The sequence below is a fragment of the Berghia stephanieae genome, chromosome 9, assembly GCF_034508935.2.
Source record: "Berghia stephanieae isolate SIO BIC M18660-M18661 chromosome 9, UCSD_Bste_1.3, whole genome shotgun sequence".
In the NCBI taxonomy this organism is placed as follows: Eukaryota; Metazoa; Mollusca; class Gastropoda; order Nudibranchia; family Aeolidiidae; genus Berghia; species Berghia stephanieae.
This window is the reverse complement of record NC_088368.1, coordinates 18,569,033-18,592,024: the sequence shown is the minus strand read 5'-3', so window position 1 is coordinate 18,592,024 and position 22,992 is coordinate 18,569,033. Positions and strand designations below refer to the sequence as shown.

Below are 22,992 nucleotides of genomic sequence, written 5' to 3'. Positions count from 1 at the left end.
AGCCAGAGTGGCCTCTCTGCACAACAGTGTGGCAGGTCAATTTTCAAAGCTTCAAGCTACATGTATTGCATTATCAAGAAACCACTCAAACACGATTCTTATCTTTAAAATTTATTCTTCACCTCATTCGTCATAATATCAATCATACCAAAAAAAAAAAAAAGAAAAGAATATTCATGATAGATAAAGAAACATCATTCATCAACCAATCATTCAATATCATACAGATCTAGATTATCAAACATAACACCAAAAAAAAAAAAAAAAAAAACAATAAGTAATGAAATGCAGACTTGCCAAATTGAAAACTTCAACTTTAGTCATTTTAATGTCAATTTTTAGTAATTTGACAAGGAAATTCGTAATATTAATACCTGAAATTGTGTACGAACAACCACAATATTATTATTATCATTATTATAGTAGTAATAGTAGCAGTAGCTGTTGTTCTTATTCTTATCATTATCATTATTTTTTTTTTTTTTTCTCATTTAAGTATTACAAAGAATTAAAAATTCGTAATTTTCCATAAAATTTCGAACTTGGCCATGAAATTTGTCTAAAATTCGTAAAACTACGAAAAATTCATAAGATTCGGCATGTATGGAAACAGGAAATGTACGTTTCAATTTATTGAACGAAGACAGACAATGTAGGCGTTTCCCTTTAACCAACAAAACATGGTGGATGAAAGAAACACTCAAGACGAATGAGAAATGTGAGAATGCCATAGTTCAGGTTAAAAAAACAACTTTACTTTACCTTAACTATGCCACCCTTACATTTCTCATTCGTACTTCTTTCATTCATCGTGATTTGTTGATAAAGGGGGAAACCCGAAATGTCCCCATTATGTCCTCGTTCAAAAAATTGAAGCTTACATTTTCATTACTCATCGTTATTTTTTCCTTAGACCTTCAAGCAGCAACATTTTCAAACATAACACACAACAAAACAACACAAAATTTAAAAGAGAACTAACTACAGGGTTGCGAATTCAGGGGACAAAAATTTACTGAACTTTTACGTAAACTCATAATAAACTGACCGCTTTCAGGGAATTGGACTTCAATAAAAAGATATTATGTTCTTACTTTTTTCCCCCGTTTAGTAGGTGATTGGAAAATATACTGAGGGTTTATAACAGTGCTGATGGTGACAAAAAGTGAAAAAGTAGGAAAATGTTGAACGATTGCCTTTAAGCCCCATTTTTACTGCACTAAACCCCACTTTTAGAGCAATTGAGATGATAGACTATCATTGATAGTCTAGCTAACTTCTGGAGAGTCGGAAACTGCACCTGTGTGTTCCACCACACATCAACTCTCTCATTACCAGCACATTGTTTCGAGAAAATGTAATTTCTAAAAGGAGGAAATCTTCCTCTGGACTCCACAATCGTGGATCCGAGAAAACCATCACTGTTATAACATACTGAATTCCGTAAATATACGGAAAATTGGCAACCCTGGAACTATACTATGATCGATTTGATTTTTTATATTGAAAGAATACCGACGAAATCAGATTCGAGAACCCCGGATTCTGAAAGGATAATAAACCTTTAAAAATAAATTGCTTTTTGGAAACCAACTTAACAAAAACATCAATACTGGCTCTAAAACTGTACGTAAAGCTGAAAAATATATTAAGCCATGCAAAGTGTGCTTATCTTGAATGTATTTTAAAACATAAGAACAGTTCTGAGTTGATCTAAATATCTTAAAAAGCTCAAAAGAGTACTGAGCAAAATTGGGTATCACAGTATCAAAAAATAAGAACAAATCCCTTAACATGGAGCAGTTTGGCTCAAATCTTTTCTTCAGACACACAACTGAAGAAAGATTTTGAGCCTGTAATGCTCCAGGTTAAGTATTCTGTTCTATTTTTAAGCTGTTATACTCTGTTTTAATCAATCAGTTTCATTAACCATAGCTTCTAGCAGGTTGGAATTCTCTTATTAAAAATCTACACCCAGCAAAACTGACACTTCCTGTCAATGCACATTGACCGTTTCACGCCAAGAAATAATTTACTTCAAATTAAATCTTCATTGACCGACTGTAATAACAAACCATAGTGTGTTCTCACAATGCAGACAAAATAAAAGGGATGTCACTCCAGTTTTCACAAAGCCTAGAGTGCTTCCTTGGCAACAATGGTATAGTATGATAAAATAAAAATAAACAAATAAAAAATATGAACATTTATCAAGTGCATTTTCAAGGATTTACCATGCAAAATCCGCTTCTAATTGTTTCATACAAGATATGATGCCAAATTAAAAGTAAAAGAAAACCTTGTATCAACAACTTGAAAAGGAAAAGCAACACTACCCCACGAGATTGTCACTCATTGTCACCGCAAAGGAAAATATCAAAAAGATTAATGATATGGATTCAAGAAAATTAGGCCAAAAAAGAGCCTGAAATCCATTCTCAACAAACTCAAAAAGGCTTTTCAACATTTTGGTTTTAAAATCCAAATTCCATCAAAATTGGCCCCTAAAAATTCTGAAAAAAACACTGTACAAGTGGCAGGCCTGCTTCATTCCTAAGCGAGTAACTTCATCCTTTCATCAACCCCTAAAGCTTCACTTTCAACATACATACAACTTAATTCCATGACTACATGGCATGCACATACATGCCAGACACAACTTGAGATACATTTACACACAAAAAAACCTAATCAAAAAGACTGAAGACAAAATTCGAAACTCTGGATAAGTCAGGAAATTATCCCTGAATATTTTTAACACGATGCACTGGATAGTTTCACAGTCTGAATTGCAACTTTGCCTTTTCATGAAAATATTTATATCTGCTGTTTTATCATATTTGTGTAAGCGCTTAGAGTCTGGTGTCGAGTTATAGCGCTATATAAGTTTTCAGCATTATTATTATTATTAAGCAATAATAAAAACATATCTTCCTTCTTCACCACAAGTCTGCATAGTGTCCAACTTTTCAAAGAGCTAAATCGGAACACCCTTATGCACAATATTGTCATGACCCAAAACAGCAGTATGCTTGGACTATTATATAATATAATTTTGATTTAGAGCCTTTTTTGTTCCTCGTTTTAATTGTAGCCAAAGAAGCATAATTCTAGGACATGTAACACATTGCCAAATCGGGACGGTTCTGATTTTATCAAGACAGTTGACTGCTATGAGTCTGTATCCTTTTAATTAACCAAATCTTTTTTAACATCTTAAAAATATCACAATATATTAACTAGCCTCCCTGAAAAAACATTCAAATAAGATAATCTTTTTTTTTTTTTGCATAATCCAAAACGAAGAAAATAAAAAATTCAGCCACCTCTAGACAATGCTTGACGATTAGGTGGAAAAACAAACAAAAACAAATCATGGAAAAGAGACAAATTATGTAATAAATATAACAAAAATGAAATAACCACCATGATAACATTATTATTATTATTGTCCAGTCTCATCCACTCAAAAATGTACATTCATCTTTTTTTTTTCTTCTCTATTTTTCTTGAAAATCTTGGCTAGAATTCCATCAGTTATTGTTGATTAGATGGTCTGAAAGAGAGAGGAATAATGTAAAAGTCAATGTCTCATTTAAAACTTGACAAAAATATAATTTTTTTTTCTAATTTTAAATTGCAGGAGTTTAATATATTAAAAAAAAAAAAAGGGCAGGTAACTTTTTGTCAAAACATTTTTATAATGCCAATAGGGAAGAAAAGTGTGATGTCAAAAAGCTGGTTCCTATTTCACTGGAATTGTATAAAGACAGAAAGCATGTTGGAAAACAGATATAAGGGGACAGAAGACACAGTAAGTGCTTCCCTGCCCACTATGGGAGGTCAGGAACCCCACCCATGATATAAGGGGATAGAAGATACAGCACATGATCTACAGCAAGAACCCCACTCAGAAAGTCTTCCTTTAAAATATACCCAGAAGAGTAATGAATAAAGGTAATCCTTACAATTTTCTTTTAAAATTACATGCTACCATATAAGATAATGAAAGCACAATATCACTCACTTGGCCCATTCTACATTGAGAATGAGATGGTCATAACCATATCCAGAGACACCTGCAATAGCCCTAGATGCATCTTCACGTCTATGGAAGTTGATGAAAGCAAAACCCTGGAGAAAGTGGTAAATAAAGTAAAATCACAAATATAATCAAATTAACATTAAAAATTAACGTAACGGAAATCGAATCGATCCTTTCTTGGAAATCACAAACCTCATCAGATTTCCCATTTGAATGCATATTTTCTACTCAAAAGCGACTTGGATTTGTAATTAAAAAATTATGAATAAACAAACAAATAAATAAATCGGGTATGAATCTCAAGTTACAGACATTATGTAGCAGTATGGAATGTGGGAATAAGAGAAATAATACATCATATTCCACATATAAGAGATTTTCAGACCAAGGGTAAGTCTGAACTTGGAAGGGCTCTCTCATAGGTCATGAAGCAAATAAAATAGGTCAAAAACTGTATTACAACAACCCAACTATGAAAATTATCTTTTAAAAATCATTGTTAAAGTGGGTAAATGTAGAAATATCAGAAAAGTAAAAAGATTTATCAGATGCAAATTGAATAAAAGAATAAACGAGAATTTTTCATCTGCTGAGTAAAGGGTAGAATAGCAAAAGTAGTGCAGAGCTAAAAAAAATTACCGAAAAAGCGGTCCGCAAAATTTTCCAATAAAAAGACAACTAACCTTCCCCTTTGATATCTATTTTTGAAGCCAATAATACAATTACATGATACCAAAGGTGAAGGTCTGGTCTGCAATGCATTTTTAGCTTGACTGATGTTTTTTCTTCTTTCAAATTGGAGGCTACTAAATGGGTATTATAATACTTATCAAGTGCTTTAGAGCCAAAGTTTCTGCTGTACAAAATGAAGGGGACTTTAAAATGGCTTGACGTTCCAACTATTTGAATGGAACTCTGGGCCGATGACACCTCACCTTCCACCATACCCAGTATCAGACCCCGCTACAAAATCACAGGTGGATGGAAAGAGGGTAAAGAACAAAGGACTTCGCGAAATTTTCCTACAATTTCCAGGGTTGCTGAGACGAGGGTTATTTGAATCAATTAATATTTGAAGGACTAGTTTTCTGGCCAAATTTTTAAATATGAGAGTTCTTCCAGAGTACAGCAGCTAACCAAGACAGTTGGGAGTTATGGTTGAGTGAGTTAAGGCCCTTGGATTAGAGATGACGAACAATAACATTTTTATAACTCCATCCCTACCTTAGACTGTCCTGTGACTTTATCCTTGGCCAGGTAAATCCTGGAAATGGGTCCAAACGGCCTGAACAGCTCCTGCAAATCTGACTCTCTTGTGTCCTCTGACAAATTTGTGACTCGGATGGTGGCTGCTTCATCTAGAATACCACAACAGACAAAATATTCTCTTATTATTGGATAGGAACAAAGCATTCGAGTACACCATTGAATTTGTATGCTTGAGATCACATTTAAAATTAGACTTCGACAAAATCAAAGACACCATTACAACTGTTTCACAGTTGGTTCTCGATTAATTCACTCAGTGAATATTATTCCTGCAGAGATTCAAAATTGTTTATATCTCTCATAGAGAGTAAATAAATAAATAAATAAATAAAATTTAAAATTGAAAATTATGCCTTTTGCGCCACGATATCATAAGATATCGTTGCCTAGGCATTCCACACAGGAATATAGATAACTCATCAAACAAGATGTCTGATGTCAACAGGAATCACCCATGTTGTCCAAGTGAGCAAATTGGGGGTTAATAATCTTTTTTTTTTAATTAATCAAAAAATAAAACAAAATCCACCTGCCCCATATAAGTCAAAGTGATACTAAGCTGCCCGAAGACTGTAAAAAGTAATAAACAAAATTGAATATAACAAATTTAAAAAAGAACTCAAAATACTACTTCAGCCAACAAAACAAAACAATGAAATCATAAATCCATTACGAAAAAACCAGACTGACGACAGAGTAATATTGAGTACACCATCTCTATTTTTCAGAGGTAACTCAACTTTGCGCCAACCAGAGCAGGACTGCAACCAGGGACATTAGTTTATTGAGGTTCAGACCTCAAGACCACTAAGAAGAGAAAAATTCATTGGCATGCACTCACCCTTCACCCGTAAACAGGTGCATGCATAAGCTACTCAGAATAAAATTGATGGATAGAATAAAAAATAAAGAAGTATGGAAAAGAACACAGCAGAAACCAGTGGGAGAGGAAATAGGAAGAAGACGATGGAGGTGGATTGGATACATGCTTAGAAAGAATGACTCGACTATAACAAAGAAAGTATTGGACTGGAACCCTCAGGGCAGAAGATCAAGGGGAAGGCCACGAGGAACATGGAGAAGAATTAAAGAAGCTGATATACAGAGAAGTGGTAAGACCTGGAATGAGATAAAAAAGTTAGCTCAGGATAGAGAAGGATGGAAACTGTTTGTGGCCTATATCCTGACCCAAGGTGAAAAAGGCAATGATGATGATGGAAACTGTTTGTCTGTGGCCTATATCCTGACCCAGGGTGAAAAAGGCAATGATGATGCACTTACCCTTCCTCTGTGTAGCCATGGATTCACCTCTGCCTTTGTTGGCGCCATCCCTCATGACTGGTGGAATGTATTTCCCACCAGCTGCCCCTGCTTTGGCTGCTGGGGCTGCTCCTGATGTTGGAGGAATATCCTGTTTCTTGGCACCTTCCTCTAGCTTCTCCTGTGGACCAAAAAAGAAAAAAAAAAACTATAATAAAAATTCTGGATAACAAGTTGGATATCTAAATGGCTTGATCAGTATATCAAAATATTAACTAACTTTGCTTTTTTTCACGACCTGTAGTAGTAGTAGTAGTAGTAGTAGTAGTAGTAGTAGTAGTAGTAGTAGTAGTAGCAGCAGCAGTTGTAGTAGTAGTTTTATAATAATCAATATTATTATTATCATTATTTAAGCATTACTGAGAATTTTCCATAAAATTTTGTATTTTTGTAATTGGCCAGGAAATCTCTTTAAAATTCGTAAAATTGCGAAAAATTTCTAAGATTCATCAGGTATGGCATGATGCTGTTGAATGCCAAGACAAAAGGATCAATATATCATAGTCGTCAACTTTTCAAAGATGTAAAACAGGACACCCTAATGCAAAAACCATCATGACCCAAAACAGCTGTGTGTTTGGACAATTATACAGGGTATCCATAAAGTCTGGACACATAGGATAGTTGAATATTTTTGGTATATAATTCAAATTAAGTCTGATGTATTGCATAGAGTTCGTGCAAATTTTGTGAAACGCATTGACATTTGCATTGCAAATGATGGCGCCCATATTGAAGATATTATTTGAATAAAATTAATAGTGAAAATAAATATTAATTTTAATTATATACCAAAAATATTCAGCTTTCCTATGTGTCCAGACTTTATGGACACTCTGTAGAATATAATCTAGAATCACAGCTTTTTCTGTTCCTTATTTGAAAGTTTTAAAAAATTGGGTTAAAGTTGGCAAATGTCATTTTGCCTGAAAAAGTTGAATGCAATACACAAACAACCTGAAACAATCCAGCGTATTAATATTATTATCATTAGTAGTAGTAGTAGTAGTAGTAGTAGTAGTAGTAGTAGTAGTAGTAGTAGTAGTAATAGTAGTAGTAGTAGTAGTAGTAGTAGTAAAGAGGTGGCCGGTGATACAGTAAATGATGATATTAGGTACACCAAACCAAATTTTGAGTTAAGAAAAAAACAAAAAGTCTATGTTTCATCACATAGTACTCAATTTTCTAAGAAGTTTGATACCAAAATGAGCCCTCTAACTCAATTATTAAGGAATTTACGTAATATTGAAGATTCGAAAAATATGCGCCTTCGCGCAACTTGCTCCGGTGTCAACTTTGCGCTATTGTAAAATGAAAAGTAATCAAACCACATACCTAAAACTTGCTAGACAGACAGACAGCAACACAGGGAACACGCCTATTTTTTTCCAAGCATATTAAAGAACTTTATTTTACTTTTAAAAGGTCTTGAAAATGGCTCCGAAGCCAATTTCACATAAAACGACAAGGGAGGTAAAAAAGAGCAATTTGAACGATTTTTAAAAATTCATTAAAAAATAATAAAAACATGTTCACATTCATGTGATACATCAAATTAAAGTTCATTATCCATACAATGACAAAATGTAAATAGCCAAAGTATGCAAGCCACACATTGGTCATTAAAGAACATGAAGCAAGACTGAAATAATGAAATCACAAAAATTTCACCTAATAAAAAAAACTCACAAATATGCAAAATGTCAGGATATACAAATAAAACACTTCATACGTACAGCATGAATAACGTACAATTCAGAAATAGTATGATCTCCTTAGTAAAATAAATTAGATAACTTCAGCAGCTTCAGACTAAGCTATGAAAATTGAGAGAGAAAAATAATCCGAAACCGAGAAATCACCAAAAAAAAAAAATGCACATTACATCATTAATGCTTGAAAAAGAAATTAAACTCAATCAGGCTATATAACTCTTCGCTTCTTTGATGGGTTCTCAATGTCACCAGAAACAGAATTTGATTTTAAAAAAGACTTTAAAGCATCCAACATAAAATCAACATCACCAAATCTTAAACTCCTTCCACCCGACATACATTTATGAAAACGTATTTCACTCTTCAATATATCTTTTATCTTTGTCATTGAATAATTTTCAACTCTAAGCCTGTGAAATAAATCAATTACATCTTTATCTGTTCGACAGGGCCCACCGTGTAATTCAACATCTCGTTCAACCTTGGAAATATTCTCCATATCCTTTATATGCTTATCAATCTTCTTCTGTTGATTCTCTACAAATTTCAATCTTATATCATTATCTACTTTATCTTTTAACATCTTACTCTCTTTTCGCATTTTCTTCCCATGCTTTCTAGCTACTTTGAACATGAGCCCTTGCTCTTCAACAGACTTTTTAGATAAAAACGATATTGTTTTATTGCGTTTGACAGCATGAATGGTGGACCGATTATGGAGTGATGCATTTCTCCTTTTACTAATGTCATAATCGAAATCACCAAATGCACTCTCACCAACCAAATTTGTAAGAGGACAATGGCTCAATGTTCTTTTCATTTCATCACTGACATGAGCATAATAACCATCATTTAAAAAATCTTTCAACTGTCTCTCAGTAACAGAAGAAACATCTTTGCATAATATTTTTAACAAATCAATCATTACAACATTATTAAATTTGTCAATTTGACTATGTACCATATCAAATGCAGGGGATTTGGAAAAAGGGAGAGCATCTCCAAAAACAGATGTAAAAGAAATATCAAGTAATTCAGAGGGATCATCAGCCCATTTCTTAAAACAGTCATGCATCATTTGAACATACATAAAAAAATCAGTATACTTCACTGTATTACTCTTGACAAGAAACCAATAAGGCGAAGTGACTTTTAAACAAAATAGGGCAATACAACAAACCAATGACATTAACCTTAAATCTTGAAGGTCATGAGTAACACTCTTAATCAATAAATTTGGGTTATCATGTAAAATACCAGAAGTGAAAAAATTCAATAAATTGTCATGGTGGAATAAAATAGAAACAGCAGCTTCAAAAAAGCAATTAAACCTGTTGGACTTAAAACTAGGAATGGGAACAACATTGTGAGTATCAGAACAAAAAGTAATCCACTGTGGACGACATCCATTTTTCTGGTCACCCCTGGGACCCAACAAATTACAAGTACATCGAATTATTCTATTTGTCGCAGACTCTGAATCTTTGCTAAAAAATGAAAAGGCCCCATCTTTGTCCCTTCCTAAATACTCATCCACTGAGTGGCATTTTCCCCTCTGAGCGGTATTTCAGTGCTAGGTCAACCTGACCCCATTAGTGGGGTCAGCCCATGGGTGGAACAGGTAGCGGTCAGTAGGAATCTGTGATGCCGCTGATGGTAATTAATTGTTGCAATATTTCATGGTATTGCTCAGTTGCTAACACAAATATGAAAATTGTTCCCTCACCACAAGCAAAGCAAAGGTTTCTTTCATCATATGCCATGGTTGATAATAATATATCCTCTTAAGGCTGCTCATAAGAGAGGTGTCAATTTAGTGGTTTTTGAGCTATCAATGAAATTAATTTGTTGTAATTTGCATATCAATAATTTAATTCCCAGCGGCAGAAAATGATTGAAACAAGCGTCATTATATAGTAAAAATGATGATCTTGACACATGCCAAGTTTTGTCGTCCGGGCAGTAAAACCTTAAAAGATATGAATTTTTTATTGTAAATTTCTTATTTGGCATGACTTGGTGAGATCCTCATTTTCTCTCCCACAGTATTCCATGCCATAAATTATGTCCAAATATCAGTTTAGGAATAAAATATAAACCATTTGACGAAAATAATACTAATATTATCTTTTAAGCATTTAACTGATTTAAATATTATGAGTTTTGGGCACATTTGAAAGCCAACTTTTTAATGGCTTGATAACTTTTTTCTATACTTAAATCCCTTACGATTGAAGTCAAAATTATATTTTTTTATGACTGTTAGGCATTATAGTTTGAAGATGTATACGGTACTGCTTTTGTGTGGTTGTCTCAGGAAATGCCTACTTTATAGTGTCATATAGGTGTCAATGTTTAGGGTATTCTTGCATGTTGAATAAATAATATAATGTAAGTTTAAGTTCTCCTTTTGTGCACAAGTGAATGTGTTAACTTTTTATAGACTGAAGCGTCCAGATATATATGGCAGTGATTTCCCAAAAATTAAATGATCTTGCTGTGGTATGCCTGTGGTGTTGTACTGATTTGGCTCTGGTTGTTATTCAATTGTTTTATCTCTAAATTTGACTGACTGGAGTTCAATGGTATATCAGATGACTTTATAAGACAATGACTAAATGTGTATTCTTGGAAGAAAGGAGATGATTCTATATAACCTGTATGGTCAGTGTGTTCGTTTTGAATGTAGTTGGTCAATAAGGAGAAAAAGGTTACTACTTGGAATAAACTATATGCCCTCATAATTTTGAATCCTCTTTTGTCCACATACTATGTCCGTCTGTTTGAGCAAATCATTTAATTTAACAGTACCAGTGCTTAGTGTTAGTTGTAATTGATGATTGATACTGCAATATTTGTAGTATGTCCAGTAACCTTGTTGGGTGATTGATTTTTTTCTTGTAAAGAAGTCATACTTTATAGGCAGATTGATAGTAAATTGATATATTGAAATCATACACAATATTGGTTTTTAGTCTTTACTGGTCAATAAAATATTATCTTTATGAGTGATTTTACCACATAAAGACATAAATCATATCAGTTTACTGTTACGATCAACACAACTGTTTGAGAGGAACGGAATTGGTAAAAACAATATACAGAACTAACAAAACCATGAATAAATCAAGAAAATCAACTGCCAATATGATAATATTGCACAGGAACATAGATGCATATATGTACTTTTGATATTTATTAAAATTCTTGAGATACTGCCGCTGAGTTTTGAATAACAAATTTTTTATTTAAGTGCACCATAATTTACAAATACTTAAAATTAGATCAACAATTTGTGATATTCAAAGAAAACTATTAACCACAAGAATGTCAAATTTTCACTGATGTTTAGAAAGACAACTAACTTTTCAAATCAAAATAATGAAGTGAAAGAGTCTGTTATTGTTTTCCCGCTATACAGACATATTATAAGAGCATAAATATCCATAATTGCCCCCATTGGACACGGCACTGCCTGATACCAGTTGACCTCCAATGACCTCACGCTGGTAGCTAGCAGGGAGGGTTATTGGTCCCTTGGGAGTTCCAACTGAAATAGCGCTGATTCCACGCAGTGCATCGTCCTGAGTGATCAACTTTCGTTCAAAAACTGACAATGTCTTTTCAAAGGCAGAACTAATTCCTAATAGAAAATGTGCATTACAATGCAAAAAACTGATCTGAAGGGAATCTCCAAGCTCAGCGTTTAGTTTATCTGTAAATTTATGACCAAAAAGAATATTGAGCGCAGCCCTATCAGACATGACACTAGTAATTTTAGAAAGAATTTCTCTTAAAATAATATCAGGAGAAATGGAGTACACATCTTTATAGCAATCAACTAAATTACTAATAACAATCATAGCAATATCCAAAAGAGTGTCAGAATTTTCAGTGGCAACAGGCAAAAACCCAGATAAAAGGTTTCCCCACTATCTAAAGTGAACTGATGTCCCACTATCTTTTTCTGATCTCTTGATGTACCATCAAAATGAAACGTAGCATTTTCAGATTTTAAAACATTTTCAACAGTTTGCATATTTGAAAGGACAAAAGCCTCATCACACATGTTTAAAACTGTTTGAGCACAAGGTAAATTTTCAGAAAATACATAATGAAAAATATTGCTTGATACAATATCAATTACTTTTTTTACATTTTTAGCTGAGACACCTGTCTCACAAACTAAGGCGATGACAGCTTTCCTGACATCATCAGAATATTCATTATTTTTAGAATTTTTAATTTTAATTTCAAATGGATTAGCTTCTAATTTTCATATCTGATGATCTCTTTCTGTAACTCATCTGTACGGTATTTATTTTTTGACTTCATTTTCTGTAAGGACAAATCTTTCTTATTTAAATCACTGTGTAAAACAGATATAGTTGAGCAATAATCTTTACAAATTTTGTCATGCCCAGTTTTAATTTCTTTTAACTTTAAATCTTTTTTCTTTAATTCAGCTTCAAACTTTTCTTCTAATTTAGACACAGTAACTAAAGCTTTATCCTCAGCTGAACTAAGTTTCTCTTTCAGTCCTTTTACCTCCTCCAGTAGAGAAAATTTCTCCGATTGAATATCACGTAGTGCAGATTCAACAATTAGAAGTTTTTCATTCAAAGACTGAATCAAATGTAACTGGTCATCTTTCAGCTTTGGAGTAGTTGGAGTTGGACTAGATCGTAGTGGGGTGGGTGGGCGAGGCGTAGGGTGCACTTGAAATGGCAATGATGAAGGCTGTAGATGTGAGGGTGGTTGTGGAGACGAAGAAAGGGAAAATTTTGATAGCAGAAATTGCTGAAGCCTTTCAGGATGTTTGGTCTTGTTGCTCCTGAGTCGTTCATACTCTTTGAATGTTTTTTTTAGGACACAAAAAAGTTTAGAATTGATGCTCAGTCCAGATAAATGACAAACCCATTGAGCCGTTGTGTTTGAACTTAATCCCATATCCCTCCTGGAAAGTTCAATATCAATAACTAATCCGTTATCGATGTGTTTCAAATCCAGTGAAGATGCAGGCGGAAAGGGCAATGAAGCACGGGTGATGCCAAAACTCGACAACTTATCCGAAATAAAGTCGAAGTCAACCCCACATTCCAGGAACGACAGATCATGCCGTTGCATGCAGAATCTCTGGTAAGCACGCTCCACTGCATGCCTTATCCGTGATCTGTGTGATGCAAGGTCTGGGGATATCCGTAGAAGACAGTCTTCAATCTGAAATCAAATTATTTGAAAAGATGAGACAATGGCAATACAACACAATTTTACATTGTCAATTGTTACCTAACTCTGTACCTTTCTCGTTAGCAATGCTTACTCATATGTACAGTGAATCCCACTAGGCACTGAAATGCACCAATACCCCTTCATATGATCCTCACCGAATTCTTCCTGTAACAAAACATCTTAATCTTAGCCAGCAAAAAAAAAAAAAAAAAAAAAAGCGGTCAGAGAACAACTGTCTTGACTTTGCTCACTTCTTGACAATGGATGATCACATGATAGCTTTGGGAAACTTCTCTGAAAAAAACGTGATTACATATAAATGACGAAATAAAAATATAGTCACCTCCTTCCAAGATTTTTTTGATGAGCAGTTCTCCGATTCCTGCTTCAAAAAATAAAGCTGTACAAGTAACTTCTGGTTCACTTTTATTGGTGGCAAATCTGGTCGTCTACCTCTCCCAGATACCAAAAAGGTATTTTTTAACCCTTGGTAAACATCATCATCTGAGGAAATATATCAAAATGAAAATTACTAATTTTATCATTAAAATCAAAATCTTCCTTACACAAACATTGAAATAGATACACGTTATTATAATCCCCAATAAATAAAAAATACCAAACAATAATCTGAATCTGATGAAATGGCAATAATTACAACATGAATATGAAAAAAAAAAGTCATTTGCCATGGTAATAGCTAGTAATAATAAGTACCAGGCAGTCTGGTAGCGCACAATTAATATTTGATCTACTGAAATTATATGAAGGATCACAATAGTCATATAACTTTATAAACAGATCAGTCCACATCCAAATTATTGACAGAGGTCTGAGCCCATCCAAAGCAAAGTTTCATAACATAATTTTTTTTAAAAAAAGCTTACTATTGCTGTAAAGTCACATACGCCTCTATAATAATAATAATTAATGATAATGTCTTGACCAATAACCTTAGAACGCATTCGAACTAAAACAAAACTAATGTGAATCTCGATAAGTTGTCCGCAATGGACTCGTCCGAAACCTGAATTGAGTGTCCGCCATTTTGAAATCAAGATTTCATCGCCACAAAAGTCTAGTGTATTAAGATGACAAAATACAGCTGTATTATTCATTAAAATAAAATTTAGATTGGTGTCATATAAAATTAGATAACTGATTAAAGTCTTCCTGGTATTTGTTTAGGGGAAAATATAACATAAAAAAATACAAAGTGCCACAAAGTTCCCAGTTGCTGGATACGAGGGAATACCGCAAGTGAAAGAATTTTAAAAGACACTGCGTTTACGATTTTGACCAAAAAAAACTAACTAATATAAAAAAAGCAATATTTTCAATGATCAGAAAGTAGATTTCAAACATATAACTTACCTATAATGAGCTTTGAATCCATTCCTGAATGAAATCAATCAATCAATCACACCTTGTTTACAACTAGTCGCGAGTCGACTAACGTCAACTCGGCTCCTTCGTTTGAATGACTTCGCCGGGCATGGTCGTTCTTTTTAAATAGCCAGCTTGCGGACGCTGTTCCATAAAATAGTTTCGAATTTTTACCATGAATAGAAAATTGAATACTTTTTCATTTCATGTAAGTTTCGTTTCAATGTTCTCATATTTCGGCATTTTTTTCGTCAAAAACTTCAAAAAAATCGATTTTTAGAGAGGAATATGATTTTATACAATATAAAATTATATACCAAACGAAAGAGAATTCAATTCTGCTTCAAATAACACCATTCATTTCCCGATCTCATAAACGGCGCTCGCAAGACATCCGGTTGAAAAAGATGAGGTCATAAAAACTGACCGTGAGCATTCCGACCAACCGTTTTCTACACATTTTTATTCAAATCTATTAAGATTACTTATTGAACAAAACCATTTTCTTTTTCCCTATCATAAAGAAAAAAGGATGATCTTTACAATGACACCAAGTGTAATGCATACATTTTACACATTATTTGAGAGTAGCAGTGTGAAAGTGATGAATTTTCCCGATTTTCATCACAATTTTACCCGATAGTGGCTGGTTTGGAGTACCTAATGATATGGTAATGGTGGCAAATGCGGGTGAACTATCAACCCCCTCACTGGCAAAAGTATCAATTAACCAGCAAGACAGTCCTAGAAATTCTCATTCACCAGCATTTCCATCGTACATGGGCAAACTTTGACCCATGCCCCTGTACTTTTATATTTCCAACTCTTACCTGTAAAGGCTGTAATGTGTCTTTATAAGGACACTTGGTGGTCCAATGATCTCCCTTGCAAATACGACAGGACACAATCTTTTGTGTCTTCAGCTTCAGTAGAGGGTCATCCTCCTCGATTTGTGGTTGCTGCAATGAGGAAAAGATTTTAACAATTAATACTTAGCTTAAACATTTTATAAACATCGCTGTGATCAGCATTCCTGCCTACAATGACGAAAATTTGGAGAATTAAGAAATTTTGGGTTCAATTTTAGGACTTCATGAGCACCTCTAAGTCATTAAAGCTTATTCAATGAAAACTGATGTCAGACTACATTATTTTAAGGATTTTAAAGGGTTATTTAAGCCTTGTGAGAGTAAATTGTTGATTTTTAAAGTTAACTATAGCGACTATAATACCTATCTCCAAGTTTCAAGTAAGAAGGGCTGGATTACAATTTTAATTTAAATTTTAAAAAATAATTAAACTATGAATCCTTAGAAAAAAACAACAAAAAACTTAATCCTAATCTTTTCCACATTTAAAATGATACCATAGTACGAGGTCCAAAAACTAGTGAAAAAAATAAATATGCCGGATCTTCGAAATGAACTGAATTAAATTCTGTTTATTATTATTCTTCTTGCACACAAAAAATAATTATATGACTGATCCATCAATTTCATTTTACAACTATAAATCAAACTAATGTAAATTTCAATGTTCGTAGTTCACCTCTTTGTTCTGTACAAACTGCATGGAGACTTCCTCTGCGACTGTTGTGTTGGAAGGATTAGGGCCTGGGGGGTCTTCAACGGCAGCCCCAAACTTCTTCCAAGTCTAATCGGAAGATAAACAGATAAATATATTAGAACTGCCACTTGCAACAAATTTAAAATCTACATTTTTCATTTTAAAAGTTTCAGTTAAATAATCTGTAAAGACCCAAACAACGTAATTTTAACCCAAAAATACACCTCAAAACGGAGGAAAATTATTTGATTTGCGACATGCAAAAGTCTATATAATGAAAACAAACAAACTACTAATACTACTATGAAATTATCTGTTAAGTGGACTTTTCCATTTTCAAGTCAGCTGCCTCCCAAAAAGCTGAATCTAGTTGCCATTAAGTGAGGTTCCATGGATTATCCAGGTCAGCGCCATCCGAGAAAATTATAAAATAGAAGATCTCAATTGAAGGAAAATTTAGAAAAAATCTGAAATTGCTAATTTCCACTGATTAGCAAAACTCTATCATTTCAGACATTTACCTAATATCAAATCTACTTTTAAAATGCGATAAAATTGAAAATGATAGTCAATCTAGTCATATATATATTTCTCAGAAAAACAACTTTTAAAAATATTTTCCCTTTTAAAATGTTTGATATAAATTTTTTTTAACGAATCAGGAGAGGAAAAAACGTGAAATTAGTCAATTTCGACCATCAAAAATTCTGTAGGATGACATAAATGCATAAGAGGCAGATATGATTCAACCTTCAACAAAACCTGAAACACAATGCTGTCACTTTCATAAAATCCAAACAGTTCTGTAAAGGTCCATGAATAACTATGACCAATTCCTGTGAGACTATCCTTATAATTTTTAATCAATAGAGCATTGCTTGTATTGCAACAACCGTGTAAACTTTCTGCATTCAAGATTTGAAAAAGCTTGACTAAAAATGAAGACTGCCATGCAACTGAACAGCAGAACAGTCAATTCAAAGATGGTAGTGACAAAGTCTCTGCCAGACTCTGGGCTGTTACGCACAACCGAACATATTTACCCTACAACAAATTAAATTGACCGTCAAAACTCATAACCAAATAAAGCCTGTTATTGAAAAATGACAATTTAAAAATATAAAGATATTTTATGAAAAAAAGCTACTTGTATGTCAAACGATCAAAACATGTCACTGTAAGCAATGAGTTATAAGGATATCAGAAATGAGAATATTTGGTATACTAGTTAGAATTTGACAATGCCTTCCTTAGGCCACGTCATCTCAATACACAAAAGTACTCAGTTTCAGACCGCATTAAAGGTGTACAAATTCTGACACCATCACAGTTTCATTAACATTCATTGAAGTCCTAGTCAATAAATTCTCTCTTGCAAATTAAATATTCCTTCATTTACCTTCCTCTTAGCAACAGTCTTTGACAGTCGGACAGTTGAAATCTTGAATGTTCTGATGACCTGCAAAATTTGAAAGAAATTTATCAAAGTAATAAAATGAACAATGGAATACTTAAGGTTCTCAACAAGGCAATCACTGGCATTCAGAGATCAAATAAGCAATTCAAACCTGATTAACCATGTAAACCAGAGCTAAACTAAATTTGTTGTGTTACAATTAAATGCATCATTATACAGGCTTGCCAATTCAGGAGGCAAAAATTTACTGAACTGTTAAGCTATCACATTGACCAACCTCCTTTCTGAGTGAAATCAAGTAAAAAGATATTATTTATACTTACCTTTTTTTTAATTTAGCAGGTGATTGGAAAATATACTGATGGTTTATAATGTAATGACTTCCGTAAATATACAGAAAATTGGCAACCTTGATTATATCAACAATTGTCTAGAGTTTACTAGACTAGTTGTTGGTTAATTATAAAGCACCATCTGTCAGATTTAAGTTTATCCAGATATATACCAGTCCTTGCAGGGAATATAATTGGGCAATGAGAAATAACACCTTACACAGATTCAACCCATATCCATTGGCATGTTCAGTTTTCCACCAGTTGAACTACAGTGTAGAGCGGATATATCGACATCACGCTAATACCCAGATTATGCCAGGAATAATAAGAATATTTTTCTTTTTTTAAATGGAAAAGTGAAAGATTATAAAAATAAAGGACATAAATAAACAGGACAAAAAGCTCCTTTACCAGTCACTTGAATCAACCTACCTTGACAAGCTTGCCATCATCATTGTGTTTGTATTCTGTAATGGTCTTCAAACCTTTTTTGTGATCGTAATCTTCAGTTGGAGGAGGAAGCAATCCTAAGAAATACAATGAGATGATCAACATTATTGGTGTAGCGAGGATTTTAACTTAAATATAATCAATACTTTTATTACAGGGTAAACAACGGTCATGACACAAATATCTATATTTGTCAACAACAAAAAAAAAAAAGAAAGAAAAATAAGAAAAAGAAAAGAGAAATAATAATTTCAAAAATCACCAAATACGAGACATCTACCCATACATATATGAATTGTCATTTTAAAATGGTTTACAATTGATGCTATGTCATCCAGTTTGGTCACACACCCATCTCTTGAAAAATTAAATATTCAACTCAGTAATTCTGGATTTTAATTTTTTTTTAAATACCACGGAATGGGTGACTAAGACTAAGACCAAGCCTCAAATGTGCGCCCCCTCGCCCTCATTTAAAATGATTGCACAAAACATGGTAAAATGTACATCATTTGATAGATTTCACCTTTCCCACACTTTAGAAAAAGAACATCAGACAGATTATTTCAATTCTAAATAATTAGACCTGTAAATGAGCTCTATAAAAATTGACTGAAACTCTTCGACAAACTGAAGATTCAATTATTTTTAAAATGGAGAGGAGAGTGATAAATACAATACATTAAAATAGTGGGTGTTATTTCTTATGGAAGTATGACTGCCATAATTTGATGTAGAAGGAATGCTAAATAAGCATGTCATTCATAATCATATAGGTAAAGATGACTTCATCAAAGTCATAGTCATACTCCTGCCTCTGGAATTTTTTTTTTGACATAGAAAAATAATCACCATTATCATCTTTAACTTCTAGCCATGACCAATTGAATTTATTCCTCACACTCACATCTTTAACTTTATCGATGCTCGACAAGTCTGAATTGCGATCCACGAACAGCTCAGCCATTGTGAGAACATTAGAATAATGTAGCAACGAGCAAACTTGATTTTCAATCAGTAAATGACAGAGAAAAAAAAACTTAAATAAATATGACTTCTGGCTAATACACTGAATTATTAAGTAGAAGTGAATTATCAAGAAGAAACTTCGGCAGGCGTAGCGGAAAAATTCAAAGAATCGAAATGAAGGTAAATCGCCACAAAAACAGCAAGCTTGCTTGGGCTTGAGCAAAACAATGGCAGAAAACGTCCTGATTTGCACGGGAATTAATTAGGCTACTTCCCATTGTTCCTTATAATCAGGTACTCAATCAGTGAAGAAACGGTCAACCAGTTTGTTTACAATGTGAGGCAATCGAAATGTGCTTGTATCAATCTATCCTAATCTAACTTTCGATTTAAAGGTGTCTCCACCATCTACTCGAGATGTTACTTCCGGCATTCGCATTTTATTTTTTTTTTATAGTTTTAAAACCCAGCTTGTAATTGTGGTCAATTTTGGCTTAGACGAAACAGTGAAATTTATCGCTCGGCGGCTCAGTTAAAATTGGCTACCGTTGGGATCACGACAGGTTGGAAAGTGAAAAAATAATTTAACGAAGGCTGTGTGAAATTACACTGCGATGTGTTCAGTCACGCCAATTCTAAAAAGCGCTGCTTAGCCTTGGCAATAAATCCATCGTTAATATTAACGGCTCCCATGAGCTATGCGTAGCGTTATGGAACACTCCTAATTACTTTACAGTCATTCGACTACGATTTGTGAATTCTTTCTTTCTTCACTTCTTTCTTTCTTTCCTTTTTTAAAAATATTTGAATTTGACAAATTGACTGATTTCAGTTAATTGACTGAGAATTTACAGGTCTAAATAATCTGTCGTTACATGATATATCTTGGCATTGAAATAATAACCTGTCCGATGTTCTTTTTTCTAAAGTGAGGAAAGGGTGAAATCTATAAAATGATGTAGTTTTCATCATATATTTGTGTAATTAATTTTCAATCTGCGGGAGGCAAATTTAGTGGCTGGGCTTAGACAACCCAAACAAAAGTATAAATGTGGAGACATTGGCAGAAACAAAATTGTCTGAAAAATGTTCATGGAATGAACAGCACCTAGGTTTTAAGTCAATATGCCTACAAAAAAAACCAAACAATATGACGATGAAAAGACTAAAAAGATTGTGGTGATGTTGTCAGAAATCTAAACGACTGTCTAATAATTTACAGGTCTGTACTGTAAAGGAAAAAATCCGAAATTGGGACAAATACTGGCTCCAAAAAAAAAAAGAATGGGAGTGTCTAGGGAGAGTTTTTGGTCTCCCTAGCCATATTGGTCGATTCTGGCTAGGGAGACCAAGATTTTGGCCTCCCGGCGTAAAACTCTATTTTCCTCAACATATTAATTAATAATCATTAAAATAATAGAGTACAAATAATAATAATAAGTACAAGTACCTACAAGAAACAGTTCCATGGTTTTGAGTCGTAAGACCAAAAAATTATTATTTTTGGTTATTTTTTAGGTATTATTATATTAAATTATAATACCTAAAAAATAACCAACCCCCCCCCCCCCCCCCAAAAAAAAAAAGAAAGAACAGCAACAAAAACAAACAGTAACCATGCAAGCAATAAATAAATAGAAGAAAAAACTTTCCTGCTCCCCTGACTTTAAAAAATATGGACGCCGGCAAGGGAGGCAAAATCTTGGTCTCCCTAGCCAAAACGAGCCATTTTGGCTGGCTAGGGAGACCAAGATTTTGGTCTCCCTCGCCAAAATCGACCAATATGGCGAGGGAGACCAGAATCTTGGTCTCCCTCGCCTCTATCGTAAGTAAAAGTGTAAGTGTAGTAGTGTAGTAAGAGTAAGTGTAACCCCGGCCTCGCGCCGGTAAGAGTAAGATAATAAGAAGTGATGCAGCTGTTTACCTTCATCTCCAGAGTCTACTTGTTCTGCCCAACTTTTACCACTCGTCCTGAAATGTAGAATAGAAACAAAATATTTAGGCGATACAGTTGAAAAAGAGATTGTTCATTTGAGCTAAAAGATGCAACAATATTTAATTTTATTCTAATACTTACATTGTCATCGTGGTGCCTTCCTTCGTCCCACTCACTTATGAATAAAAATGAAACACATTTATCTTCCGGTTTAGCAGCCATTGGAGCATTAAAAAGTAAGGACGCGATTTTGTGTGAGAACAAAAAAAAACCGGGGCTGTCCTTTTAATGGTTACGTCCCCTGTATAATTCAGGAGCACAGACTTCTGTGTTCAGGAGCAATTTATTTATTTATTTATTTTATTTAGTTATTAATCTATTCATTAATTTATTTAGTTATTTATCCATCTATTTATTTATGTATATATTTTCATTTGGTGATTTTATAAAAAATTAATTAAAACATGCAAAATTGCATTCATTTCTCTAAATAAAAGCATTATGTTATGAACATAGCATAACATGTTATTGTTTACTGACGTGCGTACGATTACCAAAAAAATCGTAGATAAACGAAATTTTGGCTCCAACTTTAAAACTACGTAAGCATTTTTAAGTCATTAAGACGTATTGAAAATGTCAGTTTGCTTCCAGACTGCATTATTTTTTTTAAATTCTGAAGTGTTTTCAATGCTGGTGAGATTGACTTCTTGATTATTAAAAATGACTATGGCGACTACATAGAATTAAACGAAATTCCTTGGGCGACTATCAACTTTTAAATCTGTTTTTAACATTTTGACCCCATCCATTCAATGGCTAATAACTTCGGCCCTAATTGAGATAATTACAAAATTCAAATTGCATTTTATATAGAAATAGCGGCCCTTTTGAAATGTGAAATAATATGGATTTTTTTTTTCGGCATTCCACAAGTTGGGCCAGATCACCACAAATATTTGATAATATGATGATGATGATGATGATGATGATGATGATGATGATGATGATGATGATGATAATAATAATAATAATAATAATAATAATAATAATAATAATAATAATAATAATAATAACAATGATAATAACAATAATAATATTAATGATAATAATAATAATAATAATAATAATAATAATAATAATAATAATAATAATAATAATAATAATAATAATAATAATGATGATGATGATGATGATGATGATGATGATGATATAATAATAATAATAATAATATAATAATAATAATAATAATAATAATAATAATAATAAATAATAAATTATGTTTGATTTTATTAATAGTGTATCATATACAATGTAAACAACAATAAACGGGAAGAAGAAATGTAAAATAA

The 22,992-nt window shown here is 33.2% G+C and overlaps 2 protein-coding genes across 2 annotated transcripts; both read right to left on the bottom strand.

The window, feature by feature from the left end:
• Window positions 1-98: 98 nt before the first annotated feature.
• On the bottom strand, window positions 99-21,896 carry LOC144979813 (eukaryotic translation initiation factor 3 subunit G-like). Its single transcript, XM_078926944.1, has 10 exons — window positions 21,782-21,896; window positions 21,629-21,675; window positions 18,718-18,812; window positions 17,933-17,992; window positions 16,516-16,620; window positions 15,798-15,926; window positions 6,596-6,755; window positions 5,270-5,403; window positions 4,028-4,134; window positions 99-3,556 (listed from the first exon to the last, which is right to left on the bottom strand). The coding sequence occupies exons 1-10, from the start codon at window positions 21,787-21,789 to the stop codon at window positions 3,538-3,540; spliced, it is 864 nt and encodes a 287-aa protein (XP_078783070.1). The 5' UTR covers window positions 21,790-21,896; the 3' UTR covers window positions 99-3,537.
• On the bottom strand, window positions 11,758-15,441 carry LOC144979812 (uncharacterized). Its single transcript, XM_078926943.1, has 3 exons — window positions 14,956-15,441; window positions 13,925-14,085; window positions 11,758-13,569 (listed from the first exon to the last, which is right to left on the bottom strand). Exons 1-3 carry the CDS (start codon window positions 14,975-14,977, stop codon window positions 12,619-12,621), a joined length of 1,134 nt encoding a protein of 377 aa, XP_078783069.1. The 5' UTR covers window positions 14,978-15,441; the 3' UTR covers window positions 11,758-12,618.
• Window positions 21,897-22,992: the final 1,096 nt, after the last annotated feature.

Excerpts from the sequence above, each read along its gene's own strand:
- LOC144979813 (XM_078926944.1), bottom strand. Across the intron at positions 18,813-21,628 it reads AGTAGACTCTGGAGATGAAG|GATTGCTTCCTCCTCCAACT; the intron begins GTAAACAGCTGC and ends TGTATTTCTTAG. Across the intron at positions 15,927-16,515 it reads AGTTTGTACAGAACAAAGAG|CAACCACAAATCGAGGAGGA; the intron begins GTGAACTACGAA and ends TCCTCATTGCAG.
- LOC144979812 (XM_078926943.1), bottom strand. The coding sequence starts at position 14,977 with ATGGATTCAAAGCTCATTATAG. Across the intron at positions 14,086-14,955 it reads GGATTCAAAGCTCATTATAG|ATGATGATGTTTACCAAGGG; the intron begins GTAAGTTATATG and ends ATATTTCCTCAG. Across the intron at positions 13,570-13,924 it reads CAAAAAAATCTTGGAAGGAG|ATTGAAGACTGTCTTCTACG; the intron begins GTGACTATATTT and ends ATTTGATTTCAG.